The sequence below is a fragment of the Trachurus trachurus genome (assembly GCF_905171665.1).
Source record: "Trachurus trachurus genome assembly, chromosome: 10".
Taxonomy (NCBI): Eukaryota; Metazoa; Chordata; class Actinopteri; order Carangiformes; family Carangidae; genus Trachurus; species Trachurus trachurus.
The window spans coordinates 16,786,532-16,801,780 of NC_139894.1; the positions used below are offsets into that span (position 1 = coordinate 16,786,532).

General features: G+C 40.2%; 2 protein-coding genes across 3 annotated transcripts; both read right to left on the reverse strand.

Moving 5' to 3' along the window:
• Window positions 1–41: 41 nt before the first annotated feature.
• ttc9c (tetratricopeptide repeat domain 9C) lies at window positions 42–4,218 on the reverse strand. Its single transcript, XM_083980026.1, has 4 exons — window positions 3,964–4,218; window positions 1,647–2,007; window positions 1,032–1,214; window positions 42–632 (listed from the first exon to the last, which is right to left on the reverse strand). The coding sequence occupies exons 2-4, from the start codon at window positions 1,984–1,986 to the stop codon at window positions 463–465; spliced, it is 693 nt and encodes a 230-aa protein (XP_083836152.1). The 5' UTR covers window positions 1,987–2,007; window positions 3,964–4,218; the 3' UTR covers window positions 42–462.
• Window positions 4,219–5,057: 839 nt separating this feature from the next.
• On the reverse strand, window positions 5,058–15,208 carry LOC310993058 (high-affinity choline transporter 1-like). 2 transcript variants are annotated; one of them, XM_083981325.1, is made up of 9 exons: window positions 14,923–15,208; window positions 12,241–12,476; window positions 9,880–9,993; window positions 9,525–9,680; window positions 9,002–9,150; window positions 6,729–6,872; window positions 6,205–6,358; window positions 5,909–6,126; window positions 5,058–5,816 (listed from the first exon to the last, which is right to left on the reverse strand). In XM_083981325.1, exons 2-9 carry the CDS (start codon window positions 12,422–12,424, stop codon window positions 5,307–5,309), a joined length of 1,629 nt encoding a protein of 542 aa, XP_083837451.1. In that variant the 5' UTR covers window positions 12,425–12,476; window positions 14,923–15,208; the 3' UTR covers window positions 5,058–5,306. The 2 variants fall into 2 exon arrangements, with proteins under 2 accessions (XP_083837451.1, XP_083837450.1); XM_083981324.1 differs by having other exon boundaries at window positions 12,241–12,455; window positions 14,923–15,207.
• Window positions 15,209–15,249: the final 41 nt, after the last annotated feature.

Genomic DNA, 15,249 nt, shown 5'->3' on the forward strand with positions numbered 1-15,249 from the left:
TACATGTTTGTTAAAAAGACGCCTGCGCTTCGACATTATTTATAAAAAATACTTTACTTGAAAACTCACAAAATCAACATTCACAGCACTGACCAGACAACTGCAATCTTGGAGGCGTTATCAGAACTTAGTAGTAGTGCATGAAGAGTCACATTTTTGTTCAACACCCAAACTCTTGGACTTTTGAGCTGAAAATTACAGAAAAAATACAGCTCTGTTTCCATGTTGCTAGGAAACAAATGTTCCTCGCATTTCTATTTTCAGCAGCGACATCTTTACTTTCATACCGACTACATCCCAGTATTCTGGATATGGTACAATCCTTCCTCCTCTGCGCTCACCTGATAAGCGTCTACAGGAGACACGGTAACCTTAGTGTTTCAGGATGTGTGATCATTCTTCAGTTGCTTTGTCGTCAGTTGAATGCAGTCTCCTTCAGGGTTGAGGCTTTATTTGGTGGCGTTAATTTGCAGGCTGAACTCCTTCGCCAGCTCCGTTGGGTTGGTCGATCCCTTCCCTGGAGCTGCTTTTCAGGCCAGAGGAAAACATGCCTCGATACATGGCCTTCTCTTTTTGTAACTCGCGATTCAGTTTCTCTTCGGCTCTCTGCAGATGCTTCCTCACGTTTGCATCTGAAAGATGACAGAAGAATGAAAAAGATTTATTTGGGAGAGGCCTACGTCAAATACGTCAGAGAAAGCTCATACTGAGGTTTTACATGTACAGATTGATTTATCCAGCTATTATTTGACAGAATGGCCTTGAGTGAAAATATGACTATATCAGTCATACAGCTGCTTGCACGTCTAACAAGTCTATTTTCCTCCATGTGACTCATGTGACTACAGGTTTTGAGAGTCCTCTGAAACTCCTCTCATACGCACAGAGCTGAAGCTGTTTATATGCTGCTTTAGTTGCCTTACAAAAGATAGAAATACAAAATTATCTACATGAATGACTGTTCCCATGGATCATGACCCAAGCCTGATGTTGAGGTTACCAATGTGCTGGATTTTTTTTTCTTTTTTTACCGTTAGGCTGCTCTCTGCTGGCCTGGATGAGGTACTGTTTGGCCGTCTGTGCATCTCCCATCTCCAGAGTGGCTACTCCCGCTCTGTACAGTGCCTTGACATCACCTGGCCGCCACCGCAGCACCCGCAGGCTGTAGTCCCGCACACGAGCATAGTCAACACTCTGTCTCTGCAGCAAACAGGCTGAAAGAGATAAATACGTACATTTTTATAGATATACATACTGTTACTCAAAACGGTTTTCTGAAGTGCCTCTATTGGAGCTGGATATTCCAGTGCAGGAGTGTCAAACATGCGGCCCGCGGGCCAAAACCAGCCCACCAGAGGGTCCAATCTGGCCCGCGGGATGAATTTACCAGATGTAAAAATGACATAGAAGACAGAAGAGGCATTATGTTGTTGAAATTGCATGTATTTTTCTCAAGAAATTTCAGGTTGGTCATATTATGTTTGTTCATTAATGTAAACATCTTAATAATGCGCTTCTTCGCACTAAAACAAAGAGAAAAGTTTAGAGTTCTTATTATTCATAGGATATTATGTTGTTATTTTCCAGTCCCTGAACTAAAATGAGTTTGGCACCTCTGTTTTAGTATTTATTTATATTTTATCTACCAGCCAAGTTGTTGTAGCAATCCACTTGTGTGTTCCTCAGTAAAGCGTCCTGTTCAGGTGTAAGAGTAGGTATCTCGGTTCCAAACCCTTTCACGGACGCCAGCACTTCAGAGTCGAGGCCTCGGAGGACGAGCAGAGCGCGGTGATAGCGGCCGATGGCTGAGCGGATGTTCTTCTCCCTGTAGAAAGCGTTCCCCTCAGTTTTCATCTGGGCTGCTTCCTCGAGCAAAGACCAGACCGGCTTTGTGTAGGACTGTCGGTGTCCAGAAGTGCTCGGCTCTGCTGCTGCCGCCGCTGCCCCCTGCGTATCTGGACTCTCCTCCCCTCCTGCAGCCTCCATATCTGCAGTGGAGCTCCTTACCTGGAAAAATTAGAAACTTAAGGTAAATAACAACATTATAAAGATGCTATAGAGTCCTATTGCCTAAGGGAGCTTTTAAAAAGTATTTTATCCCTAATGCCACCTGCCTCTTCAACTCAAGTAATGCACTTACAAAGAACTGTTCTCAACTAACTTAAAGTTTTTCACTTTATTTTATTTTTATTTTATATTAATTGTTTAATTGTGTTTTTGAGTGTGTTGTTAGGCCTGATGAAATTTATATTTATATATTGAGCCGAAGGCAATATTCTGTTAGTAGCTGTTGTTGTACATATACAACAAACATATTTATCTGTTCAATCAACACACCGATTGACATCAGTAACAGTAGAACCGTTAAAAATAGGCATTCAATTGACTAATATGTCAAGTTTACTATTTTAGCAGTTTCAGCTTTTAAAATGTATACTGAAGACTTTTCTATGGTCACGGTCATTAGAATTATATTATAAATCATCCAGGACAATAAAATTAACATTTGCAATATTTTACATAATGTTTCTTAAATCCATGTCTTACACTACTAAGTTATGGGATTTTCAACTTTCAGGTGAAATTTATTGGAAAATGTAAAAAGTTCATGCTACAGTGATATTATATCATGATAGTAGGGCATTTAAGTACTGTATGTAATGGTAATTAATTCATTCAAACAATGTATTGAAACAAAAGCCAACACTGCTGTTGGCTTTTGTTTCAATACATTGTTGGGGTATTGTGGGTATACCACAACAAAAAATGTCAACGTGTCAATAACTTGTCATTTGTCCAAAGGCAGAGACGTCCTATATTGCCTAGAAGGACTTTGTCCAAAAGACGTCCACTTCCCTGTCTTTCTGTTCAACCTGCTGGTGACATCTGTGACATACTGAGCTCAGTGGACACTTCCCTCTGACAACATCCCATTGTCTGAAGCCTCGACATGTCTGTTGACGGACTGTTTGGTGTCGTCTTGGTCTCATGACGTCAAAATATGAACATGATGAAGAGGACTGTTTCAACAAACTGTCATTGAACCAGAACATTTTGTGGGTGATTCATGGATCAGACACTTGCTGTGATTTTTGCGGTTAATCACCTTGTTAGAGAACAGGATGTTATGTTATACGTACTGAAACAGTTGGACAAGTCCATTCAGAAGTTTAGAGAAGGTCAAATTAAGTTAACCTGTGCATTTTAGGTGCTTTCTGAAATTTCACTCAAAAGCCAAATATCCCTAACTTTTTATGAGTAGTGTATCTGTTTGGTGGCATCTTTTTTTTAAATGCACATGAACATGCAGTAGTACATGTAGGAGTGCTGTGCAAAACTGAAAACTGTCCTAGATCATTGAGTAGTGGAACAGACAAAAGTTTAAAATCCATCCATCCAGTTTGGCAAATATTTTACTCGTAATCCAAATAATATATATTTAGAATTAGCTGCACATTTCCAAAAAAGGTTCCACTACCATGTTCCTGCTTACGTCACTGGGAAACTTAAACTTTCATCCGTGTTGAACACATACAAACTCATGACACTAAGCTACGCATTAAAAATATATACAGTAATAACAGTTTTGTACATCAGCTGCCACTTCCACCACGCAGTGAGAAAACTTGACATGAAATACTGTAATGTTTTCTTTGCATGACTGTCACTTTGCTAACTCGTGGGCACTAATTGTACTAAGAGCACTTGTTTCTATGGCTACAATTAAGTCCGTTCTAACATAACGACCAAACGTCATCCCTTAGCAACACTGATAACGGTTAACGAACTCGGACGGTTGACGGTTAGTGGCTAACTTACAGCCAGCGAGCTAAAATTGCTACCAAGCGATCTCCATCTGCTTCCTCAGACTAGCTTACTTTCGTTCAGCAAGGCGTGTCTACGCGGTTGTAATGGTGTTGTAAAATAAAATGTGATGGATAAAGTGTAAACACATCAACTCACCTTCCAAACTACGGGGCGATATTTAACGGAGAGCTAACTATTAAAACACTTCAACCATTCTCCTCCTCCTGCTTCTGCTGCTGCTCGTAGTCAGTCACTTCCTTGTTTTCTCATTAAGTGGTTTAAACTTCGGCCACACGCAGCGCTACTGCCACCACCAGGCCGAAAGAGGAATTACAGGTGTTACATACAGTAAACTTTACAACATTTCTCTAAAGGACATTGTTAAAGCATTCATTCATCCAGGGTACAATATATAGGGTGAATATGGGTAAACTGGGACACTTTCTGAAAATTTACCTTCAACATCCTTTTTGATTATGAACCAAATGTCTTAGATAGAAATATTAACGTTTTTATTAAAAATACAATTTTATTTTAAAATCTTTATTTTCCTTGTCCCTGTTCTGCTCTTTTCTGCCATTGGATTCTGAAATAGGATTAGGCCAATTATCATTAGCCTACTAGCTAGCTAGGATAGGCTAGTTTAGCATCACAAGCATAATTTTCATTGTAGCTACCTTGATTTATGCAATTTAAGTAAATTTGTTTATATATCTAGCTAGCCATAGCTAAATTTATGAGGGATGAATAAAAGTGGAACTTATTTCTACCTTTAGAATGACTTAAATGATTGTCCCAGTTTGCCAATAACACACTGTCCCACTTTACCAATAGCACATTGGTAGAGTGGGACAGTAGTAAAATGCCACTTTAAAAAAAATGTAAGACTCACATGGATGTGATTTTTAAAAATTATGAATCACCATTACACCCCTTAACAAAATATATCACAATTACAAACTATCCACCAGTTTGCTTTTTTCTAGAACACTAACATCTTTCAGCTAAGAACGCTATGTCATTTTAGCTACCACCCTGTTTCACTGTGGAGGTAGTTGAATATGGTGAGCCACGCCCCTGGAAGTGATGTCATGGACACAGAACCACTCTTTTTTAATCTCATACATACCTATGATGAGCTCAATGATGATTTTTGGTTATAGAAGTATACACATGTAAAGATAAACATGATTAAGCTTAACTGTCCCACTTTACCCATTGTCCCACTTTACCCATATTCACCCTAGGCTATACAGTTTTACATACATTTTCATATGGCCTACCTACGGTATTTGGACCTTTAGTTATTCTTAAAATCAAAATTACATCAAGTAGCCTACCAAAACAGCCATAGGCTATTTGACTTTTTCAAGTAGGCCTACAAAACATTTGACCCTGATTTAGCCCCATACAGCCACAGTTGATCACTGTTGGTCACTGTAATTACTGCAAATGCACTAGGCTATATGCAGGTGATGAATACAGTCTCATTTTTGAGTTTAAAGTTTCTCTTCCTCCTCTTGTCCGGTGGTTTCATTACTCTCCAATCTAAACTCCTTTGGTGATTTGCATGTTTTCACTTTGAACACATCCCACTCCTCGGAGATCAGTCCTTTGTTGAAAAGCAGCGAAGCCAGGAAGGAGAATAACAAATTGGCAAAAATGTTGGACAACATGCAGATAGTCATGACAGGGGAACGCTGGACATACACACCGTCCTCAACAGCGCAGCCTGGAAATGGGAGAACAATTGGCAGTCCTATGGCAGGATCCCCACTCAGCACTCTCAACAGCACACCAACAATAAAGCCCATAATAGAGCCGTAGCCATTACAGATGTTAAAGAAGAGGACGCAGACGAGTTGAGGGAACATGATGGTGTAGGTGATGCTTGAACCCAGGATCCAGAAAACCATGATGCTGTTGTGTAGGAAGGTCAATGACGTGCCAGCCAAGCCCACCAACACCACGGTGACACGGATTACCCACTGGAGCTCCCGATCTGATGCCTGCGGAAGGAAGATTTAAAAAAAATAATTTTAAATAAAAATAATTTTAAAAAAGCCTATAAGATGCATTTTGCTTTGAAGTGTCCTCTTACTTTGGTCCTCAGGATGTTCTTATAGATGTTGGATGTGAAGATGGAGGCAGCCGACAATAAAGCCGAGTCTGTCGACGACATCACAGCAGCAGCTATAGCTCCGATACCGATAATGGAGATGTAGCTTGGAGTGAGGTGCTGCAGAGCAATGGGCAGAATCTGACCAGCCTCGCCTCGCTCGTATGGGGACGGGAGGCCATAGGAGGTCATGTTCCAGTCTGGTACCAAAATATAAAATATGTAATATAAACCATATTTTCACATTACTATTCGACTAAACTCTCTGTGGCTGTAACCTGTTGATGCTGCAACTGCTCCAATCAACACAGAGGGGATTCCAAGTATGAAGATGAGGGGAGCTGCAATGAAGCAGGTGAGCCTTGCTGTGGCCGATGAGGAAGCTGACAGCGTCCTCTGGTGGAAGTCCTGATATCCCAGGTTACCTAACGACTTCATAAAACAAACACAATGTAAACATTTCCCTGCCATCACATTGTCACTGTGGGCATGTGTGTACTACTCCACTCCAAAGTTTATAAGGCTGTGAGCCGGTACGAACACAAACACAACTGGAATTATCACCATTGAATTGTGTTTTCTGTGGACATACCTTTCCTGTTAACACTTGAAAATGTTTATAGGGACTATTTCTTTTGTGTTTCATGAACATGTAAAGCATCTTAAGTACACATTTACAACATAATAATAATAATGATAATAATAATAATAATAATAATAATAATAATACTGTAATAATTATATTTATAACACACTTTCACAAGTGCTTAAAAAAGACACACTGCAGGAATGCAGTCCTTACCAATACTAAGAAATTATCAATCCACCTCCATGCTCTTTCTTTTTCCACCGTACCAATCCAGGGGGCCTGGAAGGTAAAGTTGAAAGCGGTCTTGGTGATGTCAACCGAATGGGGGTTCGTCATGATGAAGGGCACACAGAGCCACTGCAGAAAAGACAAACAAATTACAATGCAGATATTTGGTATGCAGGCATAAACAGAGAGCACTGCAAAAACTCGAAATCTTTCCAAGAATATTTATCTTATTTCTTGTCAAGATTTCTAATTTCTACTCAATACTAACCTCTTTCCACTTAAAATAAGACTCATCACCTAAAATCCATCTTGTTTTTGGATAATTTTCACTTGTTTCAAACAAATTTTCACTTGAAATAAGTAGAACAATCTGCCAGTGAAAGCAAGTTTTTTGTACTTGTAATAAGAAAGAAAAACTTGCTCCACTATCAGATTTTTCTACTTATTTCAAGTGAAAATATGCTTGAAAGAAGTAAAAAGTGTCTAAAAATAAGCTACTTTTAATGTGATGAGTCTTATTTTAATGAGGTTTGTTGTGACTAGAAATAGGACCAATGTTCTTGGTAAGAGTTTGAGTTTTTGCAGAGAGAGAAGCTTGGAAGGGTACGTGCAAGGAGCCATAAACCTTTTCAGGGAACATTGTGTTTTCTTTCTCAAGGTGAACTGAACACTCAGTGCAGTTACTGTCAGGCCAGAAAAGGTTTTAACAGAGATGTTTCAGTTGAATTATCTCAAACCTTTGTTCGAGTGCACTGGCGTAGCCACGGGTGTGCCAGGGTGTGCCAGTGCCACCCACAGAGGAAGCTGGCACACCCAAAAATTTGATGCATTTTTTGTTTTTCTTATAGTCTATAGCTACTAACATGTTATCGATCAGTTAATAAATTTGTAAAAATTGCCGTCAGGTGATGCGTTGCGGAGAAACTGGACTAATGGAATAATTAACGAGTTCAAGGCCAGGCCACGCCGTCTTGCCCTTTAAATTGAGAGCTGCGCAGTGCGCACAGGTAAGCAGCGATATAGTTGTCCTCTTCTGCTTTGCGATATAAAAGCATCAGGCCAAGCTGTTACATAATCATATGTGATGAATGATAAGCCCAGTAGTTGTGTTCAGATGGTTAAATAGCTTTGTTGATCATGCGATCAAAGTCATTTAAGCGTCGTTACGCACGCCGCACCTCTCTCGTCCAGTGCGCTCCTCTCCTCTCCTCCCTCTCCAGTACCTGGCTGCTCAGCTCTGGGACCGGGACTGGGACGTCACCGCTGCCTTCACTCCGTCCGTGATCCATCTGGTCAGGGCGTTTAGACCCGAGTGGCCTGAGTGTCCCACCTGAGCTCTGTGCCATAGCGCGCAGCTCCAGCTCAATGAATGACAGCAGGTCTCAGGTCAGTTACCTGCTCAGCTGCTGCTCAACACTGATCAGAGCAGCTCTCCCTCGTTTGCTGAGGTTTGATTACAAACTAAAATCTTCTTTTGTTCTTTGCCGCATAGGCCTATATCTCCCCATCTTCTCTTCACTTCATCTCTTCTCTTCTTGTTCTACCAACCACATTTTTACTTTCTCATAGATAATCTCCCACGTTTCTTATGCTGCAGCTCCACAATATGTTTATTTGTCCCTCTCTCTATTAATGCGTCGGATCAAATTTTTATTCTGCGTTTGTATCCATCCAGCTCTCTGTCCACACTCTCCATGGCGGAAACGATTACGCGCAAAACCCTCATTTAAATACTGTGGTTTGCGCGTGTTGTCATTTAGCGTGTTACTCTTAGTAGATCACCTATTGTGTGTGCGCTAACCAGACACGCAAACCAGACTTTGTTATTTATTTATTTGAGCACGTCATATGTGTGAATGTTTAGACCTGTTGTACTGTTGACTATAAGAGCAGTTACTAAGCAGTTTTTTTTTTACTCAGCGTTGCATATAGATTAGAAGATAAGTATGATCATACAGGCTTGCCATGATGCCACTGTTACATTATGTGCAGTCTGTGTCTGATGCTAGTTAAAGGCCTATGGCTTGTTGAGAGCGAATAACACATGGTTTGTCATTACTGATGAGAACGCACACAACATATAATGTTGGAATTCTTTTGAATATTTATGGAGGTGTAACGCTCAGTTTGTTGAAAATAAATTTGGCACACCCAGTCTTTGCAGGTGCACACCCAATGTCTTTTTTCTGGCTACGCCACTGTTCGAGTGGCATCTCCAAATGTCTTATTTATTACCAGACCCTACACAAGGAACTCACCAAACTGAAGAATATGAGAGTTAGCTGTATGATGTCTGTGTAAGCCACAGAGTAGAGGCCGCCCAGCAGGGTGTATACGATGGCCACAGCTGCAGAGATCCATATGCAAAGATCGTAGGACAAATCCAGGATCACACTCATAGTTGCACCTACAAAAGTAACATGATCACATATATTTTTTCATACTTTTATATTTAAATGTGTGTGTCTCATATATTTCCATATATTTTTTATATTGTGTGTATTTATTTTATTACATTTAATCTGCACTGTGAACAGAGAGAAACACAATTCCAATTGCTTTATATCATGTATATAGGATTAACATATAAAGTTGACTTTGATTCAGATTTATATTCATGCATACAGAAAGATCTTTAAAAAAAAAAAAAAAAGGTTAGCTGCTCCGTGGGTTTGGCATAATACCCAACATGCATATCAGTATGATGTTGATAGATCGCTTCATAGGTTCTGTACAAATGGTGTTATTAGTAGCGACTAAACAGACATCACTGTCACTTACCTAAACCAATAAGAGTTCCTGTCACCCAGATTATGTCCGTGATCACCAGTATCACAGACAGAACTCCTCCTATAATGTTTCCGTACTTGATCTGGAACGGGTCCATCATTGTCACATATTTTCTGTGTCTCATCACCTTGGCGAAGAAAAGTCCACCTTAACATTTGAATTACACAGAAGAAGACAGGTTTGTGTCTCTGTATGACATCCCTGCATGCATTGCATTTATTTCTGTTCAAAAAAGGACCCCACCTGTCTTATACTGTACATATTGGTCCACCCAGTGTTAGATCTGCTATGTTTCCCTGGTTGGATAAATAAATATTTCACAAAATAAAATTAAAACCTGTCTTACCCAGAATGAAAGAGAGGGCTGCTGTGACCGGCATAACAGCCCAGGTTAGGCCCATGGTTGGAGTGTACACAGCCTCTGTCAGACCAATGATGAAGCCTCCTCCAACAAACGTGGCTATAGAAAACACAGCACACACACAGATTCATGTAGTTGATTCTCATGAATCAAAACTCAACACACCTAAGAAAACGTGTGAAGCGACAAGACATTCAGACATTCAGAAAACATCTCCATCAATTTGACAACACATGTGCTACAAATACAACACATCCTAACACACAGCTTATGTGTTGTTAGATACTTTAATAATCCTTTGAAGGAAATTATTAGCTACATGGTTACAACAGCAGCAACAGCATACATTCATCACACAGGCAACAGCAGAAAATGAAGGCAGAAAAACAGATCTATCTAATACGAGTTTCTAAAAAAATATATATAAATTTAAGCTAAAATATTATGTGGTCTAAACAATTACTGCTAAAAAACAACATAAAATAACAACAAATAAAACAATAAGATAGCCTACTGATGAGATAAAATAAATAAGATAAATACTAAATACACAAGTGCTGGAGACGGAGTTACTGCACTTAATGGGGTTGAGAGTAAATTGTACACTTATTGCACTTGAAAGAGGTTGACGGTGGCTGGCAGGAAAGACTTGTGTCGTTCAGTCTTACATCTTGATGGGATCAACTGCCACTGAAGGTGCTCTGCCAAAACACACCCAGGGCGTGAAGTGGTGGGTGCACACACACTTCTGCTTTAATGCCAATGGTGGTGCTCACCTTTTTGATCAGTTTATTGAGTCTGTTCCTGTCTGATGTGTGTGCACCCATCTACCAGCACACCACACCAATGTCTACAAAGCATCACAGTCAAATGATGTATCTACAGCACAGGGAGACGATCTGTCTTTCAGAGAGTCATACTTTGTTTCCTGCAATAAATGCAAACTTGTCAGCCAAGTTACCTATGGAGGCTGATAAAAATGAACATGCAGATACTGTATTATGCAAATAGGCATATACATAGATAGATTATATAGTCATAAAAAGGGTATAAGTTAAACTTTGCAAAAAATTGAAACAATCTAATAAATACTATCCTTATTATAAAGTTTAAAAAAGGGTATGGCCAAGAGCCCAAGGACTGCTTGCACAGGATAAAATGTCATTAAATAGCTGAGAGGAACTGTTCATGATGCACACGTGAGAGAAAAGCATATATTTACACTTCTTCAAAATGACTGGAGTCTATTGGCAGGGGTAGGGGGGTTGCTTTCCTAGTCTCCACCAGGGAGAAATGTGGCTCTAAGATAGGGAGCGAGTTGCAACACGTAAGAAAAAACATACAGTAAAAGCAACATACAGTACAAACATACATCAGGTTACGGGACTGACAGACACTCATACAGTATACTGATGTAGATGTCCACTCACACCAGCAGTCAAATGAATACATACACTAACTGGGAACCTATCTATTCATTTCAGTGTCTAGTGTTTCCAGACACTATATTGGTACAGGTGTAGCAGGCAATCAGGGGATGCATGTGTGTAGTTTGTTTTGTTTTTTCCCCCCACAGTAGTCATGCTGTTAATTTTAAGTAGCCTATAGGCTATGGGAATCACTGGGCATGCCAGTCGTTTATCCATCATCTTTAATTAAAAAAAAAAGAAGAAGAATCACTCCCAGCTGAGCCATAAATCAAGCCATGACAGTTAGCTACAATGTCAGTCATAAAAGTTGTCAAGTCAATTGTGGCAAAGCTCTCAAACAAAGAAATTCTGGAAAGAAGTGACACAGTACATATTAAATACCTTTAGACCCAAAACATTTCTTATTCTTCCCAGCTACAACTCAGATCAGCACATAGCCTTTTACAACATCTTTAGGGGTTTTCTAGCAAATCTCATAATAGTCTATAGTGAAAGCACCTGACCTGATGATCTATAAGCAGCCCCATGTGTAAGGTAGTTCTGTATACAAATACCCCTTTTTTATTTTATTTATTTTATAACTTTTTTCCTTATTGTGTATGTAGGCCGATTCAAGTTTTTTTCTTCTTTATTATTTTGTCTAATTCATTCATCTTTCGTGCTTGTTTAATCTTTATTTTTCATGCATGGCTGGGTGGGGGAGATGTTGTTAGGTGGTTGTGTGTTCTGAATAAAATAAAGATATTGATGGGGGGAAAGTGAGATCTTATTATCAGACACTATTCGCATGCAATGGGAAGATTAAACATGAAACAAAAACTTTTCTGGAAAATGTAGTCGTAAAAAGTAGGGTTAGTCACCTATAGCCTTTATGATCTTCAGTGTGTTGTGTGTGTTTGCTCTGCGCTGCGCTCACCTGTCATCGTGAACACTCCCACCGCCAGGCTGATGCCTCTGTTCCCCAGCAGAGTGACCGCTGTCCGGTCCGCCTGGCTGTCCGACTGCATCCGCTTGGACCTGACGGAGGCCCAGATGCCGGTGCCCAGCACCATCAGGTAGAAGACGACCATCACCACAAGCCCTGCCACGTTGAGCGCCATCGTGCAACAACGAGACTGTCACTCCTGCGCCCTGATAACAGCAGCACACTGGCTGTCAAAACGTGAAGGACTGGATTTAACCACAACAGTCCACCACAATCTGGGCTGACATACTTGCATAACAACAATTCAAGAGCATAATACCCTACAGGGAAATAACTTTAGGCTATTCATTTGCATTGTTTTTATATTTTTTACTTTGTGTTCAGAAATGTTAAGGTTTTCCTGCTTAATTCTTGGATACGCAATTATAGCGACGCTTCTCCTCCAACATCAGGTCAAGACTAGAGATTTCGGTTTCAGGAGGGGTTGTTGCCTCACCCGCCCCACACCTCTTATCTCATTTTGCGACATGCTCTGAATTCATTCACAGCCAAGTCATGCCTTGAGGCAGATACTGCGCTTCATGGGGCCACTACTCTGAGGCGCGGGCAGCTTCAGGAATGAGAAGGGAGCGCCAGAAACTTTTTTAAATAAAAAAACAAAACAAAAGAAATTCACTATGACCACCAGCTCTCTCCCTCGCCTGGATTGGGAAGGAGAGCAATTAAGGTCAATCAATATTCGCCTTCTCCTGTTTCGGACACAGCAGATCTCTTACTCACCACAAACACAATGTCCTTCAGTGTGAGACCCGCCATGATGGTGGCAGTCATAGCAAAGGAGCCAGCGTGACTATTAAAGGGAAAACAACGCTCCTTGGGTTTATTGCACCTTTTGATGTGTGCTTCGGATCATGCACTTTGGACTGATCCGATTGAAACATTAGGCTATGTGCATGATTTTGAACTCTAATGAAATTTAAACCACCTAATTTATTAAAATGCAGTTGCCACAAAGCAGATGAATAGCCACTGAGACAATTGTTGTTGTTTTTTTTGCTCCCTCATGGTTGTTGAGACATTTCATTTGGTGCCAAAGTAAGGTGACAGCTAAATGTAAAGACATAACTGTGTTACAAGTATGCATGATTTTTTTTGTGTCCCTGCAAACACTTTTGGTTGTGTTGTGAGTTGCACCACATTTGTAAATTTGCAGCTGCTGTAAGTTTTTGCAGCACATAGGCTATGCATCCTTGAATTGAAGTTGTTGAAGTTTGTTTTCTTAATTGGTAGCACATTTATTACAAATATCACATTGCTTTGTATTTGTATATTTGTGCACTCTTTGTGCTGATTGACTGCTGCTGCAAGACTGTATATGTTTTCCATCGAGAGACGAATAAAGGAACATATTATCTTGTTGTTATATCTTATGTTATTGTTATCAGGGCAGCTGAGTGAAAGTTTTGTTGTGTATTTGTGTTTAACCTGTCATGCTTAACCTTTTTTGTGTCCATCTGGTTCCCTTGTCATTCAGGAGCAGCAACTTGAATGACAAGCAAGCAGTTCCTAATACTACTAACTAAGACAGGTGTTGAATGATTCAGCCCTGCCTTAATTCCTGCTGCTTTCATCAACATCTGGTTCCCAGCAGTTCATCACTCAGCCCCCCCCCCCCCCCCCCCCCCACTCATCCACAGACCGCCATCCCCTTGGACCAGCAACCCCCCTTCCCTGCACCTACCAACTTCACAAGAAAACTTTACTCGTTTGGCAGTCAGTGAGCATTTTGACACTTATCTTATCCTATGTTTTCTTAAGCTGCAGTGGTTTGAGCCCTCAAGGCCACCGTACTAAGGGGGTGGATAACCTCTACGCCCGTAGAGCCACAACACAAGCAACAGCTAATGTTCTGACAACAAATATGAAATGGGAGATGGCTCAATGCATGGAGGCTCAAAAGCAGCTGTTTGGAAGCAGGAGAATTATCCTATAACCATCATCTTAGGCCAGAAAAACTGAATTCAGTGGTCATTAAGTATTTCTGAATTCTGAATTTGAAACCATCTTCCTGTGCTTTTCGCTAAATCCTTTCTAAACTACATTTCCCGTGTTTTCTTTGCTGGATCTGAGTTACAAGTTACATAGTTTTGGAGTATTTTTGAGGTCAGTAATGGTCCAGAAAAAAAGAAAAAGAAAAAAGAAAATGGCTGGTTACAGGTCTCACCATGAATTCTCTGTGAGGTTATGATTTCATGTACAAACATTGCACATGAAAGGTTTAATTAAAGGTAACCCTCAAATCTCATTGTACAAAGTATTGGCTGTGAAATTAATGTGCTGGGATAAAAAATAAAAAAAAGAATTTGCCTATGAAATGCGATGTCAGCATAAACAACAACGAAATGTAAATACTAAAGGTTGTACTCTGAAGTACTTAATTTGAGTGAATGTACTTTGCTCATCTACATTATACCACTGTTTACTGGGTTGTGTTGTGTAGCCAAAGCCTGGGCACAAAATGTTTGCTTTATCAGTCAGATTGTAAACATCTGGCAGCCAGTAAATCTAATCCACAGTCAACTACAGCTGCAATTACATATATAGGCTACTGTATATAGTAATATATTACATCGTTAACTGGCTGCTAACTGTAACAAGTTTTGATTTTCTTACCGGTGTGCTGTGCTTCTGGTCATCCGTCTGTGTGGATGAATGTAGAGTCATCCAGGACCAACTTCCTCCTCACTCCTCCTCCTTTGTCTGACTCTGTCAGTCATTAAAGCCCTGACACTTAGTTCACTTACAGTATGTTCCTTGTAAAATCATGCCATGCACTGTTGCTTAGCTAGTAGAAGAAGAAGATTACAAATATTTTGGTTTGGTTTTATCTATTTGGCTCAAGACTCCTTGCCAGGGGACAATGTGCACCAGAAGCACCACTGCATATCAGAGATTTTTGTCTAGCCTAGTGAAAGCAAACAGCAAGTTCTTTGTTTGCTG